General features: G+C 44.0%; 1 protein-coding gene across 1 annotated transcript in view; it reads left to right on the top strand.

Annotated features, from left to right (window-relative positions):
* PRKD1 (protein kinase D1) overlaps positions 1-22,932 on the top strand; it is a 95,120-nt gene that overhangs the window by 51,645 nt on the left and 20,543 nt on the right. Inside the window, exons 3-4 of the mRNA XM_069950171.1 lie at positions 10,257-10,388; positions 13,700-13,860. Coding sequence (XP_069806272.1) covers positions 10,257-10,388; positions 13,700-13,860 — 293 coding nt within the window. The remainder of the gene's footprint in view (positions 1-10,256; positions 10,389-13,699; positions 13,861-22,932) is intronic.

Genomic DNA, 22,932 nt, shown 5'->3' with positions numbered 1-22,932 from the left:
AGATCAATGATTGTCCCTCTAGGGATAGCCATAACATTTGCTAACCACTGAGCCACCGTGCTGCCCTCCAACTGTTTCAAAACTACAATTCCCATCATGCCCTGACAGCCAAAGTTTTAGCTCAGGCTTTCCAGGCATGATGGTAATTGTAGTGTTGCAACAGCTGGAGATCAGCAAATTTGACACCTGTGTTATAGTGACATTGAGTATTTACCCCCAGTACAGTGATGTATGATTCACTTTGAGGCACTGCAGTGTATGAGAGGACTCCTGTAACCTGCAAGTCAGTGGGAAGCACCCCCCTCCCCAGTCTATCCCTATTCTGCTGGCCTTGATTGATAATTTCTCCCAATAGGTTATAAAGCAAGAGTTATCAATCAAGACAGGGAGAATCTATGGGGGACTTCCCCCTTTCCGGTCAGTTCCATTACTATAATTCACTCCTCTGTAATGTTGTAGCATTTCAGAGTGAATTACATTACTTTATAAAGGGAACACTACTGCTCCCTTTAAACTTAGAGCCACCTTTCTAGCTCACTTTTACCCATTAACAAGTAAAAATCTTCTTTTTATTGTCAAAGATGTCCATATCCTTAAAACATTTATATTTATGCACCTATTGGAAATAGATTTGAAGTGCCACATAAGCTGTGCTGAGCGGCAGCATGCACGCCTCCTCCCTCCCTGCCTTGACTGACTGAATGGCATGGCTCAGTGCTTGAAGACAAGTCAATCAATCAAGACAGACGGGTTGTGGGGGAGGGAGGAGGCATGCATGCTGCGATTTTATATGAATACTTTATTATATTTGGGTGAGGACATTAGGCTGATACCATAAAAGCTTAGCTGTAATAGTTGTAAAAAACAACCTTGTTGGCTTGCTTTATCTGGGGCGGCCTATGAAACCCAGCACTGGAGCCCGGACACCACTTACCTTATCACCTTGTCTGCTGTGAGCTGAGCTGAGATGCATCTAGAAGACCATTACCAGACACAGCTCATAGCAGTAAGGACATCATTCACCCTGTACATGTCACTGATATGTGCACGGCCTCAACCAGTCTAGGGTTTTTTTTGGGACATGGACGTAGGTTCTGTAAACAGCAACACTATTCCAGCTATTTGGGGATTTATATAGAGATCTCCAAGACATTTTCCATACAAGCCAAGAAATGAGACTGACGAGATTCTTTTGTTATTCCAAGTAATTTCTTACAGGTGTTCCCCACTTGTATCTCTTTATTTTCCATGACACAATAACTCGATCGCACAAGAAGCGCTGGAAACTTAAAGCGACAGGCTCACAAGGTGGTTCACTGAGGTTGTGTATAGTTAGTCTATAAAAGGAATGCTAAACCTAAAAATGAACGATGACCTTAAAGGAGCACTCCGGTGAAAGAAAAGGATTTTCAAATCAGCTGGTGTCATATAGATTTGTAAATATATAAATAATATAAATTCTTCCATTACTTATCAGCTGCTGTATGTCCTGCAGGAAGTGGTGTATTCTTTCCAGTCTGACACAGCGCTCTCTGCTGCCACCTCTGTCCATGTCAGGAACTGTACAGAGCAGGAGAGGTTTTCTGTGGGGGTTTGCTACTGCTTGGACAGAGGTGGCAGCAGAGCGCACTGTGTCTACAGCTCAGCCCTCATTGTAGTGATTGAGGTACTACACAGTGTATTGGGCTTTGTGTATACAGGTACTGCGACTCTGCAAAGCAGCTTCTTGGCCATCAATAAGCAGGATAGGTTAGGCAAGTGTCTAAATAAATAAAAAATAAAAACCCTCTAAGCATGTGGATATAACAGATTGACTATGTTTTCAGTGATACTAACACATACTATGTAGCAGGGGTATAAGACATTGTCTTTGCGTCAAGTGGAGGCAATGAACTTGTCAGAGATGAAAGTCCTGGAATGTGATGACTGACTTGGTGATCCAGGAAGACATCTGGGCCTTAAGGTGTCCTCTGCCTGGAAGACACAACCGCAGTCATCTTAGAAAGTCCTGGATTGTAGCGTTGTCATTCAGGGCACAAGTCAAGTGAAAGTGCTTTTGGCTGTGTGCAAAGAACGGGGTCACACCCATGTAGTGCGGCTGCTGCCGTGTCTGGTGGGTGACTGGTTAGAGCAGCGTGTAGTCACTGCCCACAGCCTGGGACACCATAGGACTTCACTGACAGAGACCAAGGGCACAGTCTCTTCGGCATTTTAATGGTGTGTTTAGGGCTGGGGGATATGGCCAAAAAATAAAGTATTGATTTTGATTTTTTTTGGATGATTCTCGTTTTAAATCTCGATTTATTTATTTTTTGCTAAATAAACAACATTTTTCTATTTGCAGTATCAGGTACTATTTTAATGATGTTTGAGACAAGTGTATTGTGGAGGTATAGTGGATAAGGGGTGTAGTAGTGCAGGTAAAGATGAGGGATGTAGTAGTACAGGAACAGATGAGGCATGTAGTAGTAGTACAGGTATAGATGAGGGGTGTAGTAGTAGTACAGGTATAGATGAGGGGTGTAGTAGTACAGGAACAGATGAGGGGTGTAGTAGTACAGGAACAGATGAGGGGTGTAGTAGTACAGGAACAGATGAGGGGTGTAGTAGTACAGGAACGGATGAGGGGTGGTGTAGTAGTACAGGTATAGTGAGGGGTGTAGTAGTAGTACAGTTATAGATGAGGGGTGTAGTAGTACAGGTATAGAGGAGGGGTGTAGTAGTACAGGTATAGGATGAGGGGTGGTGTAGTAGTACAGGTATAGATGAGGGGTGTAGTAGTAGTACAGTTATAGATGAGGGGTGTAGTAGTACAGGTATAGAGGAGGGGTGTAGTAGTACAGGTATAGGATGAGGGGTGGTGTAGTAGTACAGGTATAGATGAGGGGTGTAGTAGTACAGGTATAGGATGAGGGGTGGTGTAGTAGTACAGGAACAGATGAGGGGTGTAGTAGTACAGGTATAGGATGAGGGGTGGTGTAGTACAGGTATAGGATGAGGCGTGTAGTAGTAGTACAGGTATAGATGAGGGGTGTAGTAGTAGTACAGGTATAGATGAGGGGTGTAGTAGTAGTACAGGAACAGATGAGGGGTGTAGTAGTACAGGTATAGGATGAGGGGTGGTGTAGTAGTACAGGTATAGATGAGGGGTGTATTAGTACAAGAATAAATGAGGGGTGTAGTAGTACATAAACAGATAAAGAGAAGGGACATAGCTAGGAGCATGGGGCCCCATGAAAATGTGGTGATGGGGAGCATGGGGCACACTAGGGGGAGGGAGCATAGGGCACACTGGGGGGAGGGAGCATGGGGCACACTAGGGGGAGGGAGCATAGGGCACACTGGGGGGAGGGAGCATGGGGCACACAGGGCAGACCTGGGGGAGCATGGGGCAGACTGGGGCAGGAGGGCACATACCTGGTATACCCTCCTCCCCCTCTGCCCAGGCGCACACCTGCAGCACTTCCTCTCCCCTTCCGGCCGCAGATGGAGGTCCCCGGATTAGGCTGCAGGGACTAAAGGATAGGGTCGCTGTGGTTACCGGAGCTGTACAGCCAGATCGGGGGGCGCAGTGCAGACCCCCAATCCCGCTGTACAGCTCCAGCACCCACAGCAACACTATCACCTGATGCTTCAGTCCCTGCAGCCTCCTTTGGGGACCTCCATGTGCGGCTTGGAGGGGAGCACCTGTATACGTCCAGCTATGGTAGTGAGTCAGTGGCGGTGAGGGAGGGCGCTGCTGGGTGCTCTCTACCCCCAGCTCCAACTTCAGTAACTGGAGTCCGCGCCGCCTGCCCGCACGCAATGATTTTTTTAAATCTATTTTCAAAAAGAAAATTGATGTGTTTTTGTGGTGTTTAGGTGTGTTTGTGTATAATGTGTTTTAAAGAGGTTATCCAGGCTAAGTAAAAACACAAAAAACAGCACAACCCCTTGCCTCAGGTTGGTGTGTGGTATTACAATTTGAACTAAGAAAAGAATAGCATAGGCACACAAAGGCTGCATGTCAAAAATATCTTTATTAGAATATAACCTATAGAAAAAATGCTAAAAGAAGCAGATAATGGGAGACGAGCCTCATCGAAAGACCACCAAATACATTAAAATAACTTAAACCATGACACCACATATCCTGCCTGTCTCCAGGATACAATTAGTTTTTTATGGAGATTTGCTCCTGCTCTAGACAGGTTCAGAAGTTGTTATATAGATTTGTATTTTACTTCTTTTTAAAAATCTCCAGTCTTACAGTACTTATCAGCTGCTGTATGTCCAGCAGGAAGTGGTGAATTCTTTCCAGTCTGACAAAGTGTTCTCTGCTGCCACCTCTGTCCATGTCAGGAACTGTCCAGAGCAGGAGAGGTTTCCTATGGGGATTTGCTACTGTTCTGGACAATTGTTCCTGACACGGACAGAGGTGGCAGCAGAGAGCACTGTCTCAGACTGGAGAGAATACACAACTTCCTGCAGGACATACAACAGCTAATAAGTACTGGAAGACTGAAGATTTTTAAATAGAAATAAATTACAAATCTTTATAACATTCTGGCACCAGTTTATACGAAAAAAAACCCTTTTGCTGGAGTGCCCCTTTACGTCTTGATTAATAAACACCTTGCTTACAAATATTGTTCACCTTTGATCCCTTACCTTATGATTTAGGAGCGGTGATGCAGATATTTTATGCCCCCCCCCCCCCCCATACTCATTGTCATTGGGACACGTGCCCATAGTACAGGTAGCAGTGTCTTGCATTCCATTGCTGTTGCTCTCCCTGTTATCTGAATTAAAGGGGTACTCCGGGCTGGGGTTATTTTTATTGTATGGCCGGGACTTACCGCCCCGTTCTCCCGTCCGGCTGCCGCCTCCTGGTCTAAACTGTGGCTTATGACGTGACGTCTCAAGGCAGCTCAGCCATTCAGCGGCTGAGGCGGGACTCCGCTACGACCACTTAATGGCTGAGCTGGCTTGAGACGTCACGTATCAAGCCGCAGCTCAGACCAGGAAGCGGCAGCCGGATGGGAGAACGAGGCGGCTTGATCCTAGACCCGGCACTGGAACCGGGGAGGTAAGTGACTGACTGCCTTTATATCCACCCCCTCCCTGGCCATACGATAAAAACAACCTAAGCCCGGAGTACCCCTTTAAGGCCCGATTACATGGAGCGATAATCTGCTGAATCAGGCTGATAATTTCTTTGTGTAATAGAGACAATGATCAGCCAATGACAACCATCATCGGCTGATTGTCCCTTTTGGTTCTCACCTAAAACCATCAGTTGCCGACCCCACATCACTACATGTAATAGTTATGCGCGGCCGACAGCTGACAATTGTGTAACCTGTTATACATCACCTCTCCACGCTCCCCTCTTCTGCCCTCGCTTTCCGGAGCCACCGCTGTTGCTTAAGAGCGAGTCTCTGAGCTCACAGGAGAGCACTGTGTCTGACTGGAAAGAATACACCACTTCCTGCAGGACGTACAGCAGCTGATAAGTACAGGAACACTTGTAAAATTTTGATTTTTTTATTTAAAATTAGTACATTTATATAACTTTCTGACAACGGATTTAAAGGGGTTATCCAGCGCTACAAAAACATGGCCACTTTCCCCCTACTGTTGTCTCCAGCTCAGGTGCAGTTTGCAATTAAGCTCCATTTACTTTAAGGGAACTGTATTTCAAACCCCACCCAACCTGGAGACAACAGTAGGGGGAAAGTGGCCATGTTTTTGTAGTGCTGGATAACCCCTTTAATTCTTCATGCTATTACGGCCACCATTTGCACAATGAGTAATTTCCTGCCATATTGCGGTTTGCAGTCATAATATTGACTGCCCTTAGTCTTACATAACTTACTCGATACATGTTATATAGGCCGCTGTACTGTCACCCTGGGGTTATTGGGTACATTGGCCGAGCAGATGCCGCGCTCCCTGGACTAGTATAGAACAGTATTAGATGTCAGATGTATGGAGGGTGAATTGGGACATGCTATACATTGTGGCCATGAAACCATAGTTTTACCAAGACATTAGAGTGTTTCTTTATGCAGTATTGTATGATGATGTTGTTGTTGTAGTTGTTGTGTGGCTTTGTGGTTGCTTTTATACTGTATGTGTGGAGCCTGGTCTACAAATGGTCAAGCCACAAGGAAACCGTGAGATTCAATGGTTTCCTGTTCTTTGACAAGTATCCGCCGCCTCTATGTGACATCATTTTCACACCATGGAGATCAATCGTGTCTATGAGCGCTCTGTATAACATTGTATACGGTGACTGGAGGGCATGGGAGGCAGGAGGAGGCTGATCTCCTGGAGTCTGACACTTCACCTTAGCAATGTTTGCAGACACAGGTATAAGGCTCTGTATACACTGGTTTTACAATGTGCCCAATGTGTCATAGAGCGACATTGGGAGGATTTCTGATGTATACCTGATAGTATGCTACTGTATGGTAGCACTGTATATAAATAGATATACCCATTTATGTCATCCTATCAAAGACCAAAAGAACAAACTTAGTGTCACTGTTTTTTTTTTTTTTCCAGAAATCAATAGTACAGACGATTTTAAGAAACTTTGTAATTGAGTTTATTAGGCAAATCTGCCATTATCTGCATTCAGAAAGACTTTCCCCAGGTCCCCCCCCCCCTCCTCTCTCTCATCCACTGCTCATTATCAGAAAATCTTGACTAGTTTACATCAGACGTGCCTTGTGTAACCTATGGAGAGGGGAGGCGGGAGATTAGTCTCCAGCAGAGAGCAGAGAACAAAAGATTACACAGTGGGAACTGTGTGAAAGCTGGTATTCAGAGATCAGTGCTGACTTCAGAGGAGATAGCCCGGTGATGTAGCTGTAAATTAACTCTTTGTTGTCCTGTTTTGGTTCCTCATCTCCCTCCACCCTTCCCCTCTCCATAAGAGCAAGAAAACCTCCACTCCACCACGAGGTACTGGAAGGAGTGGCTGCGGTTCACTACACATGCTGTTTTGAGTGTTGTGCCTCCATATAACACAACACAACCAGGTGAGAGCATTTCATCACTCGCTCTCATCTATTACTTTAGTCTGTATTATGCCATGGAGCGCTGTTCCTCTTTATTTTCTCTCCATAGAAAACCATGAAGAAGGGGGAGAGGTTCAAACTGCTTTTTCTGATAAAAATGCATTTTTTAGCTAATAAATCCAATTACAAAGTTTTTTTTAAATCTCCTGTACTATTGATTTCTGCAAAAAATAAACGGCAGTGACACTTTAAAGCTTTGCCAACTGAATGCGGGATCTTTGTTGTATTAGATGTAGGTACTTGGAGCTTTCCTGTAGTCAGACACTGCAAATTTAGAGTGATTTAAAGGGAACCTGTCACCAAGACAATGCTATCTAACCTATCGCCGTCATGTTATAGAGCAGGAAGAACTGAGCAGATTGATCTATATCTTTGTGGGAAAAGATGTGGTATAACTTGTAACTTGCGGATTGAAATCCCTGCTCATTCTGTGTAAGGAGTCCAGTGGGCGGAGTCACTCCATGGACTGGACTCTTTAGCATGGAAACATCACAGATTTTATTCAGTAATTTACAAGTTATACTGAATCTTTCCCCATAAAGATATATATCACTCCGCTCAGCTCCTTCTTCTCCTGCTGATAGCTTAGGTAGCATTTTCATGGTGACGAGTTCCTTCAAGCCTTAATAAATGGACACGGTCACTTTAAAAAAACAAAAACAAAAAAACTTTCAACATATTGTAGAGCAGGGATGGGGAACCTGTGGCTAAAGCTTTGGCTGGCCAGGCATGATGGGAATTGTAGTTTTGCAAGAGGTGGAGGGCCACAGGTTCCCCATCCCGGTTGTACAGTTTTGATCGGTGGTTGTCTAGTTCTTCCGACCCCTGTTAATCCCTAAATTGATCGGAAGAAGTTCACACTAAGCAAGTTCTCTCCCAGCTGTGTGCCATGTGACAGAAACGGACTTCTAATATAAGTCTATGGAAGTTTAGGGCAGAGAAGTGCTGAGCCCTGCTCTTCTCTCCCTCACTCATTCTGGATTTTAAATATATTATTTATTTATTATTTTTTTTTTAATGGAGAAACACTAAATTTCTTCTATTGATTTTTTCAATGGATCCACAAAATGTGGAAACATTACCCTACCATCAGTAGTTTTTCTGACCACAATTCCACATGGCCGTTGACAGGAGGACCCACGGCCATGGTGGAATTGTGGTCAGAAAAACCACTGATAAGTTGTGGATGGATGGGCCCACACATTGTCATACATATTCCTTTCACACTCACGGGCTGTGCGCAGGGTGGGAGGTTATAGAAGTGTATGAACCAGGACCATAGATTATTGCAGTCCGGCCTTTGGGCCGATGCCTGGACCATGGAATCCACAGTCATGTTCATTAGCCCATCCAATAGAATGGGACCTATACTGTCCTCAGCTGCAGATAGTGTATGGGGCATTTTCTTCAATGTATTACCATGCATCAAGTTATTTTCCTAAATGAACACACTATTTTTTTTGTCCATGGCGGCATTAGTGCAATGCAATATATATATATGTATGCCAATGCATCCTATGGGCACGGCAGTGCCACTCTGCCCTCTTATTCTGGAGAGCCGCTAGCTATGTAGTCGTCTCTGTGCTCCGCCATGCCACCCCAGTGACCATCTCTCCCGCCACATTCTCGCTCTTGCACATTCTTCTTCGTCGTCTTCTTCTGCAGATCTGATGCTCCAAACATGAAGCTTAGCAGCATTTTTTATGTGCGGCCGCTTCACATTACGCCTCTTGTGTTCTGGAGTTAATTAGAATTACAGAGTAACCTACATTCAGAGTCCCCTGAAGGTGTATTCACACACGGTGGCCTGGTAACATATGTAGACATGTCAGTAAGCATCACATGCTATGTTAAGGTAACAGTGGAAGGGAAACACACTTGTTCCCTTTGGCCAATAGCCTTAGTCAGACATTTCTTATAACAGACTTACCTTCTGCTGTGACCTTCTGCAGGCCTCTTACCATAGACTGTATCCATGTTTTCCAGGACTCACTAGGGCTCCATCCAACTTCTTCAGCCACAGGGAATGAAATGCGTAGCGTTTGTGTCGGGACGATCCTGAACGTGCTGAAGTTTACTGATTTCTACTCATAACACGTTACATTAGGGCTTGTACACGTATACCCAGTGTCCTGCTGAAAGGGTACAGCAGAACTCATATTTGCCTTATAGTGTCACTGTGACTTTAAAAAACTTTTGCTATATCAGCTACATGTCAGTCGGGGCGTTGAGATCTTTAGACATCACTAGAAGACAATAGGTGAAGCGTTGCGCTGAGTTCTTCTCTCCCTAGCTTTGTGCAGGAAGTGGTTTCTATAGACTTAAAGGGGTATTCCACTCAAACATAACTTTTCATATGTTGCTGCCCATGGTGAGACTAGAATGAGCTCCTGCCTTCTTCTGAAGACACAAAAAATTGTCTGTGAGTCTTTCTCTGCGTCTCCCCCCTCCCTTTGGAGACGGCTGATTTAAAGTCCTTTTCTGCAACTTTATAGCAGCTCTGTAATGCCAGAAGGATTATTCACAGTGTGTTGACCTCAGATTAACACCTCCCCCGCCATTACAAAGAAGCTCTAAAGTTGCAGATGAAGCGCAGGATCTTGTTTACATCAGCCGTCATAGAAGGGAGGGGGAGACGGAGAGAAAAGATCATACACAAGATTTTTGTGTCTTCAGCAGAAAGCAGCAGCTCAGAACTGGGGGAAGGAGACAAGGAAATAACAAGCATGGAAGGAGTTGTTAGTCTCACCATGGGCAGCAACATATAAAAAGTTATGTTTGAGTGGAATAATATGAAATCTGTTTCTTATAGGGAGCCAGGGAGAGAAGTGCTCAGCCAAGTTCTTCCCCCCACTCATTCTAGCAATCAGAGGAAGTCTAAACACCCAGACTGGTCAAAACTTTTTAAATGTCTTTATGATTCAGCAAATTTTTTTTTTAAGGGACCCTTCAAGGTGACACTGCCCTCCCCCCTTTCATTCTGACTTCTCTACACAGAGAAGGGTAAAGCCTTCGGCTGTCCAGGCATGATGGGAGTTGTAGTTTTGCAACAGCTGGACTGCCGAAGGTTCCGCCTCTCTGCGTTGATGGCATCTTCTCTGGTGACTTGGTAATGTCCCTCCCCTGTGTCTTCATTGCGTTATGGTGCCATAACATTAATTGATCTTTTGAACCTTACTTTGCTTTCAGCTTCTGCAACCTTTGAGGATTTCCAGATTCGACCACACACGTTGTACGTCCACTCGTACCGGGCTCCGGCGTTCTGCGACCACTGTGGAGAGATGCTGTGGGGTTTGGTGAGGCAGGGCCTCAAATGTGAAGGTGAGTTGGATAGAAGAATTTTAATTTTTTTACATTGCATAAGGTACAGACAATCAATTTTTTCCCCATTGTGCCCTTTATACTCTTATTGTATTGTTATTGTAACAGTATTTATCTGTAGCATTACTGCATTGTATAATGTTGGGTTTTATGCAGCATTGTATGCTCGTGGACACTTCTCTGTTTTGCTTGCATGGCCATCAATCTTGACATATTGCGTAGTGTTTTCAGGCTTCCTGTTGCCTATGTGGGAAGGATCTTGTGCAAGTCTATTCATACTGGAGCTGATATTGGTTATTATAGCTAATAGATCGTACTCTGACTACTGGTTACTGCAGTAACATTAGACTTTAAAGGGGTACTCCAGCGAAAAGCTTTTTCCCAGTGATTGAAAGTCATAAGAAAGATATATAACTTTGTAATATGCTTCAATCACCTATCTGCCCCCTTCCCTCTTCATCCCCACCAGGAAGTGAAGTAAACTCATTCTTACCTAATGACTGTTGACCCCAGGCTGCTCTGTGGAAGCCATTTTGTAACAATGACATCATCAAGAGGGGGGGGGGGGGCGGGTCCAAGCCCTTTTAGGCCAGCCTCTCTGTCAGATGACTCAGGTTGCTCAGCTCTGATTGGCTGAACAAGATGTAAGCCATCTAACAGTATTACAGAGTCAGTTAGACATCACAGGAGACAAAGTGCATCATGGGAAAGCCCAAACCAGGAAGTAAAGAAAAATGAAGACGCAGACTGGAGGTTCAGAGAAATTCAAACGGAGACAGACTCAATTTGATTGTATTTTTTTTTTTATCAGTGCCGGAGTAACCCTTTAAAGCAGTTTGCAAAACAATTGTAGTTTTGGAATAACTGGAGGGTCACAGGTTCCCCACCTCTGCTTTTTGTACAACACTGGCAAAAGATATGGAATTGCCACATTTTAGAGTATGGTCCCCCCCCCAACTATTTTACCACCATAAAAATAACAGTGTTCAATAGCTGAACCTTCTGGCTTCATGAATCATATTTCAAACACATGGATGGAAATTATCATTCATCCTCTAGTCCTGATTTAGGTGAATATCACTTTCATCCAATTCTTCACACTCTGCAATGGTTGCTTCTCTTTGCTCCTTTCTTGTCGTCTTTTGTATAGGCATTCATTCTTTGTTCATTCAGCCTTTCTATATGTAAATCTCTTTTCTTTCATGCAGTGTTATACAGGCCTAACTCACACTGACTCCTGGGATCTTCCTTTTTTTTTTTTTTTTTGTTCTTTGTATGTTGCTGCCCATGGGGATAACATAACCAACATAACTTCACTTCCTGGATAACATGTGATGTCACGACCTGACTCCCAGAGCTGTGCAGGCTGTGGCTGCTGAAGAGGAGGATGGCAGAGGGATGCTCAGTGTTCCTCCAGTGCCCTGTGTCCCTCAGTGTCCCCCTGCCATCATCCTCTCCAGCAGCCACAGCCTGCACAGCTCTGGGAGTCGGGTCGTGACATCACCATGTTATCCAGGAAGTGACATCACCATGTTATCCAGGAAGTGAAGCCTTGATGCAGTAGTAAAGGCAGGGAAAAAGCACTTGATAAGCATTTCCCGTAATAAGTGTATATTGGGGATTTCTATAACTTTTAGGGGGCAATACAATACTTTAATAAAAAATTTCGCCAGACTTCTTCTTTAAAGAATAAATTATTTTTAATGCTTCCTTCTATTGATACAATTGACAATCGTGTTGTTGTGTCCATGGTTTGTATTCTCTCCAGTCTGACACAGTGCTCTCTGCTGCCACCTCTGTCCATGTCAGGAACCCTCCAGAGCAGGAGAGGTTTTCTATTTGCTACTTCTCTGGACAGTTCCTGACATGGACAGAGGTGGCAGCAGAGAGCACTGTATCAGACTGGAAAGAATACACCACTTACTGCAGGACATACAGCAGCTGATAAGTACTGGAAGACTTGAATTTTTTACATATGAGTAAATTACTATTTTTGGCCCTTTTAATATTTTTCAGTGTTTTTAAAAATAGTAAAAATATTTTGTGAAATAGTTTATTCTTTTGATTTACACATTTTCTTTCATTCACATTGATTACTTTTCGTCTAGCTATCTGCTGTCTTATTTGCTAAACAATAACTTGTTGGTCTGGAAACTGTCAGAATTACTGGAATAGCATTTTCATGAGGCTTCACATAAACAGCCCGTCCAAATCATGTGTTTGGATTTTTGTCGCATGAGCAGCTATGAAAGGAAGTAAAAAAAAAAATAAAGGGCTACAGACTTGGCTGCTTTTTTATTTAACAGCTTGTAACACCTTTAACCCCACATAAAGTTGGACTACAGTGGCGGCTAATGCGTAATGTGCTGGTAAAACCTCTTAAATTATCCAGAGACGTTTTTGGGACTAATTGGGAAATGAAGATTTAAAGGGAATCTATCAGCTCCAATTCATTTTCCAAACTGCGGGTAAAGGGGTTTTCTGGGCCAAATATATTGATGATCAGGGTACAGGGACCCATATCGATCAGCTGTACTGCGCCATCTTTGTCACTGTTCATTATGCAGCGGTGGTGACATGTAACTATTGCTCAGCTACTGTTCACTTGAATAGGAGCTGCAGCTGAAAAGAACAGCTAATCGGCATTGGTGTCGGCAATCAGTTCATCGTTTAAGGCCTTATTACATAAAGGGATTAACGGCCATATTTAGACAATATCAGCCGATAATTGTGTGTAATAGAACACGACGATCAGCTGACATGCAGCCCAGACGATCTGCTGCCGTCTCTCCTTGTAATAGGAGCCATAATAGCTTATATATGACATTTTTCACCAGTTTGCTCTCTACAGTCTCTATCTTTCAGTTTTCTCTGAGCTTACGTCTACTTGCCCCTTCTCCTCCCTCTCCCCTAGACTTTATGGGCAGCATGTAAACCGATCGCTCCGTGTGTTTATAATCTGTGATTTCCCTCAGGATTAGGATTTTATCGGTGAATTACAAGTCAATGATCAGTGCAGGAGATGGGGAGGAGGACAAGAAGCTTTTTTTCTCTACTAAGATATATAGGATGTTTTTGAATGGCAGGACTCGCACACCGCCACTCAAAGAATTGACATGTCAATTCTTTGAGTGGAGAGCGGAGGCGAGTGAACCCTCCCATTCAAAGGCATATAAGGAAGGGTTTGTCACGGAGTGCGGGCGGAGGTTCCCGGCGGAATTACCACGCCGAATCTGTAGTGTGAACGGGCCCTTACTGAGAGATTACGATTTTTTTCTTATAGTTGACAATATTTTTATATTTCTGTACAGGGTGTGGTCTCAACTATCACAAGAGATGCGCTTTCAAGATACCGAACAACTGTAGTGGGGTCCGAAAGCGAAGGTTGTCCAACGTGTCGCTAACTGGATTGTCCAGCATACGTACTGTGTCTGCAGAACCGGTCTCCTGCGCCCTTGAGGAACCTCTTCTGGTAGGTGACAGTCAGGGCATACGTGGGTAAATGATGTTGGTTTATGTGTGTGCCCTGAGTGCCAGGTGACTGATTCGGTAATTCACTTACGCGATTTATGCTGAAAAAATTGCACATTAATTGCATCGTCATGGCGGCTGAGTGATATGCTAGGACTGTAGATGTCCACACTTGACATCATATATTGTGAGGTCTGTAGGAAAAAATTACATATTCTACTTATCATCAACAATCAAAGTTAAAACGGGTTTAGAAAAACATGGCCACTTTCTTTCACAAACAGCACCACTCTTGTCCTTTCAAATGAATAGAGATGAACTGTAATATCACACACAGCCTGAGAACAGGGGTGGTGCTGTTTTTATACGAAAGAAGCTGTGTATTATCTAATCCTGGATAACATCTTTAAAGGCCTTGGACACCGTTGAATGTATATATATATATATATATTTATTTTTTTTTTATTTGCATTTTACTTATTTTAGTATGAAAAGAATAAAGTGTTGTCGGGAAACTGATGTTTGAACTGATCCCATTCACATAAATGGGACCTTTCAAACTATCTAGCACTTGAATCTGCTTTCCGGATCATAGGACACAATGGATGGAGGAACACATCTCGCAGTTTTCTTTTGTCCTTTGTTTCCAGCAACTGATGGGTAATGGGGGAAAATAGGTTGGACGCCCTATGACATCTTTTTGTGGTGTCTGTTGTCATTAGTTTCTGGTAAAAGGAGGATGCTGGACCGCCTGATATGTGAACCTGGCCATAGCTGATTTTGAGCAGATTGTTGTGGTTATAAATCAGTTTAGACAACCATTCAAGAGAGGGGAGATAAGGGCAGGAGACTGAGCTGTCAGCCAGGGAACAGGACACAGCAGCCAAGGAGGCTGTAGAAGAAAAACCAAGCAAAACCTAAAAACCTATGGGGATTTTTTTGTTTTGTTTTCAACAGTATAAAGTGAGAATAGAACGTGCAGTCATTGATGTCCATGGCCTTTTAAGCTTTCCTGACCTGTCCATAAGCAGCCTCCAGGCACGACCAAGCGCTGCGGCAGCCAGGTCTCCACCAGCCTCCTCTGCTTATTGCAGGTTTTCTCTTATAAAGTTGGATTACTGCCAAAAGCAGGGGAAGGCAACATGATACCTGAATGAATTAGAGATTATGAAGTTATATGTATTTATCTACACTCTTTATATACTTTTGATTGTGTTTGTTGTTAGTGTTACATCACGTACGTAAGTATTGCAGATTCACATTTTGTTAGAAAAGAGGCTGGTACCTTGCATGAACCCTCTACTGCCCAGACTGGATTGAATTCTCATATGTGAGACAATAGTGCATGGACAGAGACCTATGTACCTGTGTTAAAGGTTTTCTTCACCGTGATCTGACAGACCGCCTTGTGAACGTTCGTTTACATCCATAGGATATTTGGGTTCATAAGACGCTGATGCTTGGAGCTTGTACTGGGGTTTCTACTCTTAGTTCCTTCATGTAGAATCCATGTCAGGATCACGTTGCCCTCTGTCATTCCTCATCTAACCAAATCTTTCATTTGTTTGTCTTCTTTTTAACATTACGTCTTTTTTCTGTCCCTTTACGCTGCCATCTGCCTCCTTTATCAGTCTCCTCCTCAGCCCCAGTTTTTGAGGTATGTGATGTCTTTGAATCTCATTTTCCTACCCAGCATCACTTTTTCCTTCTATCCTCTTTCCTTTTTGTGCTTCAGCGATAGCTCGGTTAGTGCGCGATTAACATTGCAGGTTATTTGGTGTGTTTGGGAGTAGGAGACCGAGTCGAAACCTGAGATTTAAGGTAAAGGGCAATCTCCATAGAGGAACAAAGTGATGGGTGTAGTAGAGGAGGCTACCCATATAGAGGGAATAGTGAGCGCAGGTGTTTTTTTTTAATTTTTTTTATCATTTTATTTTTATCATCCTGAAAAGGAAAGAGTTGGCTGGGTACATCCAGAGATTCACGCTTACATAGACGTAGTCGATGCTTATAGCAGCAAAGACGAATTAGCTTTTTTGTGTAGAATGGAATTTGATAAGTTATAGGGGGATTTATATATGTTTATTAGTGAAGACCATACATGCATAGGACGCATGCCTAGTGCTCCAACTGCAAGAATGCTTTTCTAGTAAATAAATCCTCATCTGTTTGCATGTGCTTCCTGCAGACCACACAGGCCCAGAGTTAGGTGACATTCAAATGTTGTGTCAGTACAGTAGCGGGAAGATTTAAAGCGAATGTAGCACCAGGTACATCACTTTTTTTATGTGAATAGACCAGCACCGGCATTGAGAAGTCATTTAGTTTTTTAAACTGCTGCCTGCTTCCACGTACGGTGCTGGTTTATTTCTGAGCATCGTCCGGGCATGAAGCACAGGGAGCTAGACCACCGCCCCCCCCTTGTAACGAAATACCCTCCCTTCTGTGACACAGCTCCATTAGATTTAATAAAGCCGTGTCACAGAGGGGAGGGAAGATCGTCACAGTGGGGGGGGGTGGAGGGCTATATGCCCGGATTGTGCTCGGGAATAAACCGCCACCGTACGCGGTAACCAGGCAGAGGCTCAAAGAAAGGGGATTCAGTTTGCACCAAATTTGTAGCACATTTATAACAGTAAATATGGACCACTGACTGGGATATAGGGGTTTGTATGTATCGTATTTTTTGTTTTGTAACATCAAATGAATCTCTATAGAACCCCATTTACATACAGCCAAGAGCTTTAGAAGGGTCAGGTGCAAAAGCCTAAAGGCATCCTTTTTTTCAAGGAAAAGTAATATTATGCATGTATCCTTCTCGTATAACGTTATTGCCTTTGTACCAGGACAAAATGTTAATAAAAGTGGATCCCATTGTTCTTGAATATATAATCACTATTTAAAGAATAGTATTACCCCTATAAAGTGACCATAATAGGTGTAGATACCAGTTTCTACACAGATTAGTGATCACAGTGCAGGTATGTCCAGTGATAACAGGGGGGAGTCTTCTCTGACTAGTTAACTAAAACTTTTCCTGACCATGACTTGGTATGTGCATTTTTGGCCAGACTTGACTTGTCCAGCATCTATCTTACCTTTTATTCATCTATACAAATTCTCCGTCCTGCTGCTAACCCCAATTCTGTTCATGTTACTGCCTCATTTGCCCCTGCTGTCTTATAGTGCTTTCAAGATACTTCATATATATTACCAAAACCCTAACTACCCACAGCACCCTGGAAAACGAAAACAATAACTGGCCATAGTGCACCATTGTTTTGTAAAAAAAAAAAACACAGGGATTTCCAGGATACCGTTGCCTAAAGCATCGCCACTTTCCCACAAAGCTGCTTGCCTCCAAGGATAATGTACAGTATTTAGCAAGCAAAGCCTTTCACTTGCCAAGGCGTTGTATCCCTGAAGAAACATGTGGACGATCATGGACATGAATAAGCCATCTTTTTTTTTTTCTTCAGATAATGGGGGAGATTTATCAAAGGGTGTAAAATTTAAACTGGTGCAAACTGGCCACAGCAACCAGTTACAGCTAAGCTTTCAGCTCTGGTGAAAGGAAAGAGGAGCTGTGATTGGTTCCTGTGGGCAGTTTGCACCAGTCTAAATTTTACACCCTTTGATAAATCTCCCCCAATGTGTTTCAGCATTTGTCAGGTCCCCTGAAGAAGGCATTTGATCGATGCTGAAACACGCCTGAATAAAAGTCTGTTTATTGCCAAGGTTTTGTTTAATGAATATTGTGGATTATCCCTGGAAAATGTGATGGATATGATGGCAAAAATTATATTGACAAACAGCTAGTGCTTCACTAACAGAGAACAACACAGTAAAAGTGATCTACTCAGGATTCCCGCACATTAATAGTCATTCTCCTAAAGCTCCACACAGTAATCGTATTCTTCTTAGAGCCCCCACAGAGTAATAGCCATTTTTTAGAGCCCTGCACATTAAAAAGGATCTACTCAGTTTCCCCGCACAGTCATCCTCTTTGTGTCCTCACACAGTAGTAGTTATCCTCCTAGAGCTCCACATAGTAATAAGAGAAACAGATCGCTGATTTCAGGGAGACCAGCCAAACGATAACACTGCCAGCTGCTAGTGAAAGCGCTCAATGCAGTGGTCCTAGGCAAATCCTAGGTGCATTGCCCCCTGGGAAACATGAATATGCAAAAAAAAGCCTGTGGAGCCTCATTGAAGAGTCTCAAAACACAGGACTAGCGTGATATCCCTCCGGGAAGAACCCAGCCAAGGGGCAGCTCCTGTAGGGAAACCACCAAAACCACCATATTAAGTGGCCCTATTAGTCAATGTAATGACAAGGAAAAAACAAGTTCAGGTATCCATCCCGGTACAGCTGTTTCGGGGGCTCTTCTTTTGCATGTCCACATAGTAATAGTTCTCTTAGAGCCCCACACAGTAAAAGGGATCTACTCTGTGCTCCCACACAGTAATAGTCATCCTCTTAGAGCCCCTGCTCAGTAATGGCCATGCTCCTAGAGCATGGGTCTCCAAACTGCAGGCCTCCAGCTGTTACGAAACCACAACTCCCATCATGCCTGGACAGCTAAAGCTTTGGATTTGGCTGCCCAGGCAACAGCTAGAGGGCTGCAGTTTGGAGACCCATGTCCTAGAGCCCAGCACAGTAATATTAATATTTTTAGAGCACCTGCACAGTAATAGTCATCCTCCTAGAGCTCCACACAATAATAGTCATCCTCCTAGAGCCTCTACACAGTAAGTCATCCTCCTAGAGCCCCTACACAGTAAGTCATCCTCCTAGAGCCCCACACAATAATAGTCATCCTCCTAGAGCCTCTACACAGTAATAGTCATCCTCCTAGAGCCCCACATAGTAATAGCCATCCTCTTTGAGCTCCACACTGTAATAGTCATGCTCCTAGAGCCCCACACCGTAATAGTCATGCTCCTAGAGCCCCACACAGCAATAGTAATACTTTTAGAGCCCCTGCACATTAATAGTCATCCTCTTAGAGCTCCACACAGTAATAGCCATCCTCTTTGTGTCCTCACACAATAATAGTCATCCTCCTAGAGCCTCTACACAGTAAGTCATCCTCCTAGAGCCCCTACACAGTAAGTCATCCTCCTAGAGCCCCACACAATAATAGTCATCCTCCTAGAGCCTCTACACAGTAATAGTCATCCTCCTAGAGCCCCACATAGTAATAGCCATCCTCTTTGAGCTCCACACTGTAATAGTCATGCTCCTAGAGCCCCACACCGTAATAGTCATGCTCCTAGAGCCCCACACAGCAATAGTAATACTTTTAGAGCCCCTGCACATTAATAGTCATCCTCTTAGAGCTCCACACAGTAATAGCCATCCTCTTTGTGTCCTCACACAATAATAGTCATCCTCCTAGAGCCTCTACACAGTAAGTCATCCTCCTAGAGCCCCTACACAGTAAGTCATCCTCCTAGAGCCCCACACAATAATAGTCATCCTCCTAGAGCCTCTACACAGTAATAGTCATCCTCCTAGAGCCCCACACAATAATAGTCATCCTCCTAGAGCCTCTACACAGTAAGTCATCCTCCTAGAGCCCCTACACAGTAAGTCATCCTCCTAGAGCCCCACGCAATAAGTCATCCTCCTAGAGCCCCTACACAGTAAGTCATCCTCCTAGAGCCCCACACAATAATAGTCATCCTCCTAGAGCCCCTGCACAGTAATAGTCATCCTCCTAGAGCCCCTACACAGTAAGTCATCCTCCTAGAGCCCCTACACAGTAAGTCATCCTCCTAGAGCCCCACACAATAATAGTCATCCTCCTAGAGCCCCACATAGTAATAGCCATCCTCTTTGAGCTCCACACTGTAATAGTCATGCTCCTAGAGCCCCACACCGTAATAGTCATGCTCCTAGAGCCCCACACAGCAATAGTAATACTTTTAGAGCCCCTGCACATTAATAGTCATCCTCTTAGAGCTCCACACAGCAATAGTCATCCTCTTTGTGTCCTCACACAGTAATAGTCATCCTCCCAGAGCGCCACATAGTATGATCTACTCTGTGCTCCTACACAGTAATAGTCATCCTTCTAGAGCTCCACACACTAATAGCCATCTTGTTAGAGCCCTATACAGTAATAGTAAACTTCCCAGTGTCCGTACAGAGTAATACTCATCCTCTTAGTGTCCCCACATGGCAATGGTAATCTTCTCAGTGTCCTGACACAGTAATAGTCATCCTCTTTGTGTCCTCACACAGTAATAGTCATCCTCCCAGAGCGCCACACACTAATAGCCATCTTGTTAGAGCCCTATACAGTAATAGTAAACTTCCCAGTGTCCGTACAGAGTAATACTCATCCTCTTAGTGTCCCCACATGGCAATGGTAATCTTCGCAGTGTCCTGACACAGTAATAGTCATCCTCATAGAGCCCCACACAGCAATAGTTTTCTTCCTAAACTGTAATATAGCCCCTCTTTAGGCCCCAGATAATAATAATGCTCCTCTTATTCCCCCACACATATATCGTGCCCACTAGTTTGTAGTAATGTCATCTGTATAAATACTGAAACCTGCTTGGGATCTGGGGCCGCAGACAAGAACATGTTGCTGAAGCCACTGCATTTACTTAAAATTAAGATCTATGTGGATTTAAAGTGGCTGATCTCAAGGTGCACATCAGTTACTTAAAGGGGGGTTATCGCTCTTATAGCCGGGATCTTGCAGAAATAGGAAAAAAAATTATTGTACTTGCCTCGCCCCGATTCCTCGCTGGTCCAGCTGGTTGTTCTTCCAATCCCCAGCTGCTTGTATCTTTGGCCTGCTTCTTAGAGGACCTTCCTGCTCAGCCAATCACTGGCCGCTGCAGGTTACCACTCTAGCCTGTGATTAGTTGAACAGAAAGTTCCTACTGGGAAACGGCTTGAAGCCATAGGGTTCGTTCACACTACGGAATCGGCGCTGAATTTCCACTCTGAACCCCCTGCCACTAGACTCTGCGCCAAATTTAACCTGCTATCTCTTTCAGTGGGAGGCCTTGCGCACCTCCACTCAAAGAATTGACATGTTCTAAGCTTAATTTTGGCGCCGATTCCGTAGTGTGAATGGGTCCATAAGGTTACGAGGACTGGGGAATAAAAGAACTGGGGCTGCTCCAGGGGACCAAGGCTAGGCAAGTATTTTTTTTTTTTTTTTTACTCTTTAAGTAGTTTTACCATGGCGAAAACTTATCCATGTGTATCTCCAGCCATATTCTCTGTATCCATAAAACCTACAACCTAGGATTCTTACAAGGTCGGAACTGGAGGCCTCCAGGTGAGCTGCACCTTCTCTTGTTTTGCATAGTACGTTCCATCTACACAGTCTTCTCATTGTGACTTTAAAAGTTAATATTCAGCGGTAAGGTGATAAAATTCACCTAATGGCACAGGAGATTTGCCTAGGTGCACCTGCCCAGAAGGAAAATGTCACTGGCATTAGTTAGAAAACGTGTTGGCATCTAAGTGACAGACACATATCCGCCTAGTGGGGTTTGTGTGTTTGCAAAGACTTCACCTAGGACAAGGGTTTCTGCATAAGAAGAAACCCTGGTGTTCTTCCAGGAGGCAGCGTGTGTGTAAAGAAGGGGAGGTTAAGCTTGTTCTAGCTGTTTGATTTGGCTCGGGCCTAGTTCCTGCCCCTGGCTTAACTCCACTCTTCACGACTGCACCTCACGCATCTCCATGGTCTAAATGAGCAGATTGATGCACCCGCAGCAGTCCCGTCTCCTTAGAATTAACCCGTCGTCCACCCTGTACGTTTCCAGATGTTATAGTAAGCAACTGGAGACTGCTTAATAAACCTTGTTTATGAGCCTCGTCCGCCAGAGCTTGCAATCTAAAATTTTGACCTTTTCACTCAACAGATGCTGTCAGCTGGTTAATAAATACTCAGTTTCCCCTCTGGTAGTGAATGGGTTATGGCACCTCTCGCCGAGCTCCCCATCAGCTGCAGTTTCCATCATGTAATCTGCTTTTAGCAATCATTTCCTGGAGCAATTCCAGCCAGAGCTCAGTCTGGAACAAAAATCCCTTGGAAATAGCCCACAGATCAGGCTTACATGGCTAAAAAGCCTCAACAAAGCCAGCCATGGGGCTCTATTTTATCTTATGCAGATTATTGGAGATGAGTGCCGGACAGTGATTAGGATACATAAACGAATTAACTGATGCTGTGGAAAGGACCAGGTTTTATGCAGCTCCCACCCTTACTGCGTACTGTGTCATGTCATTCTACTAGGTACAGTAAGGGGTTACGGATGGAAAATGAAGCTTGGGGCAATTCCTTATCTTCACACACTTATTTTAATTTTTTTTTTTTTTGTCAAAGAGGACGTTTTAAAGGAGAAGTCCAGGAAAAAAATTTTATTAAAGTATTTTATTGCCTCCCAAAAGTTATACAAATTACCAGCATACACTTAATACGGGAAATGCTTATAAAGCGCTTATTTCCCTGCACTTACTACTGCATCAAGGCTTCACTTCCTGGATAACATGGTGATGTCACTTCCTGGATATAATGGTGATGTCATTTCCTGGATAACATGGTGATGTCACTTCCTGGATATAATGGTGATGTCATGACCCGACTCCCAGGGCTGTGGCTGTTGGAGAGGATGATGGCAGGGGGACACTGAGGGACACAGGGCACTGGAGGGACACTGAGCTTCCCCCTGCCATCATCCTCTCCAGCAGCCACAGCCCGCACAGCTCTGGGAGTTTTACTCCATCTAGGAGTCTTAGAACATTTATTGGACATACATACCAAGCCAAATATCTCCTCAAATGGTAAGAATGCTCATGTGTAGACAGCTGTTTCAGGGATGAGGTGGGATTAATGATATACTGGGTTTGCAAGGTGCTGTGTGAGCAGAAAGGAAAGAAACCAGCAGCAAGGAAGGGGTTACCCTAAGTGCTGACATGCTGCTGAAATGAGAGGAAAGCCATTATTTACCTTTCAGGCACCATGTGGATCTTTGGAGGAATCAGCCTCCCAGATTGCAGTTACACACCCCAGCCTCTCTTCTACACACAATATAAGCT

Source organism: Dendropsophus ebraccatus, chromosome 13 (assembly GCF_027789765.1).
Source record: "Dendropsophus ebraccatus isolate aDenEbr1 chromosome 13, aDenEbr1.pat, whole genome shotgun sequence".
Classification (NCBI taxonomy): Eukaryota; Metazoa; Chordata; class Amphibia; order Anura; family Hylidae; genus Dendropsophus; species Dendropsophus ebraccatus.
The sequence above is the reverse complement of the archived record's forward strand: the minus strand, read 5'-3'. Positions and strand labels throughout refer to the sequence as shown.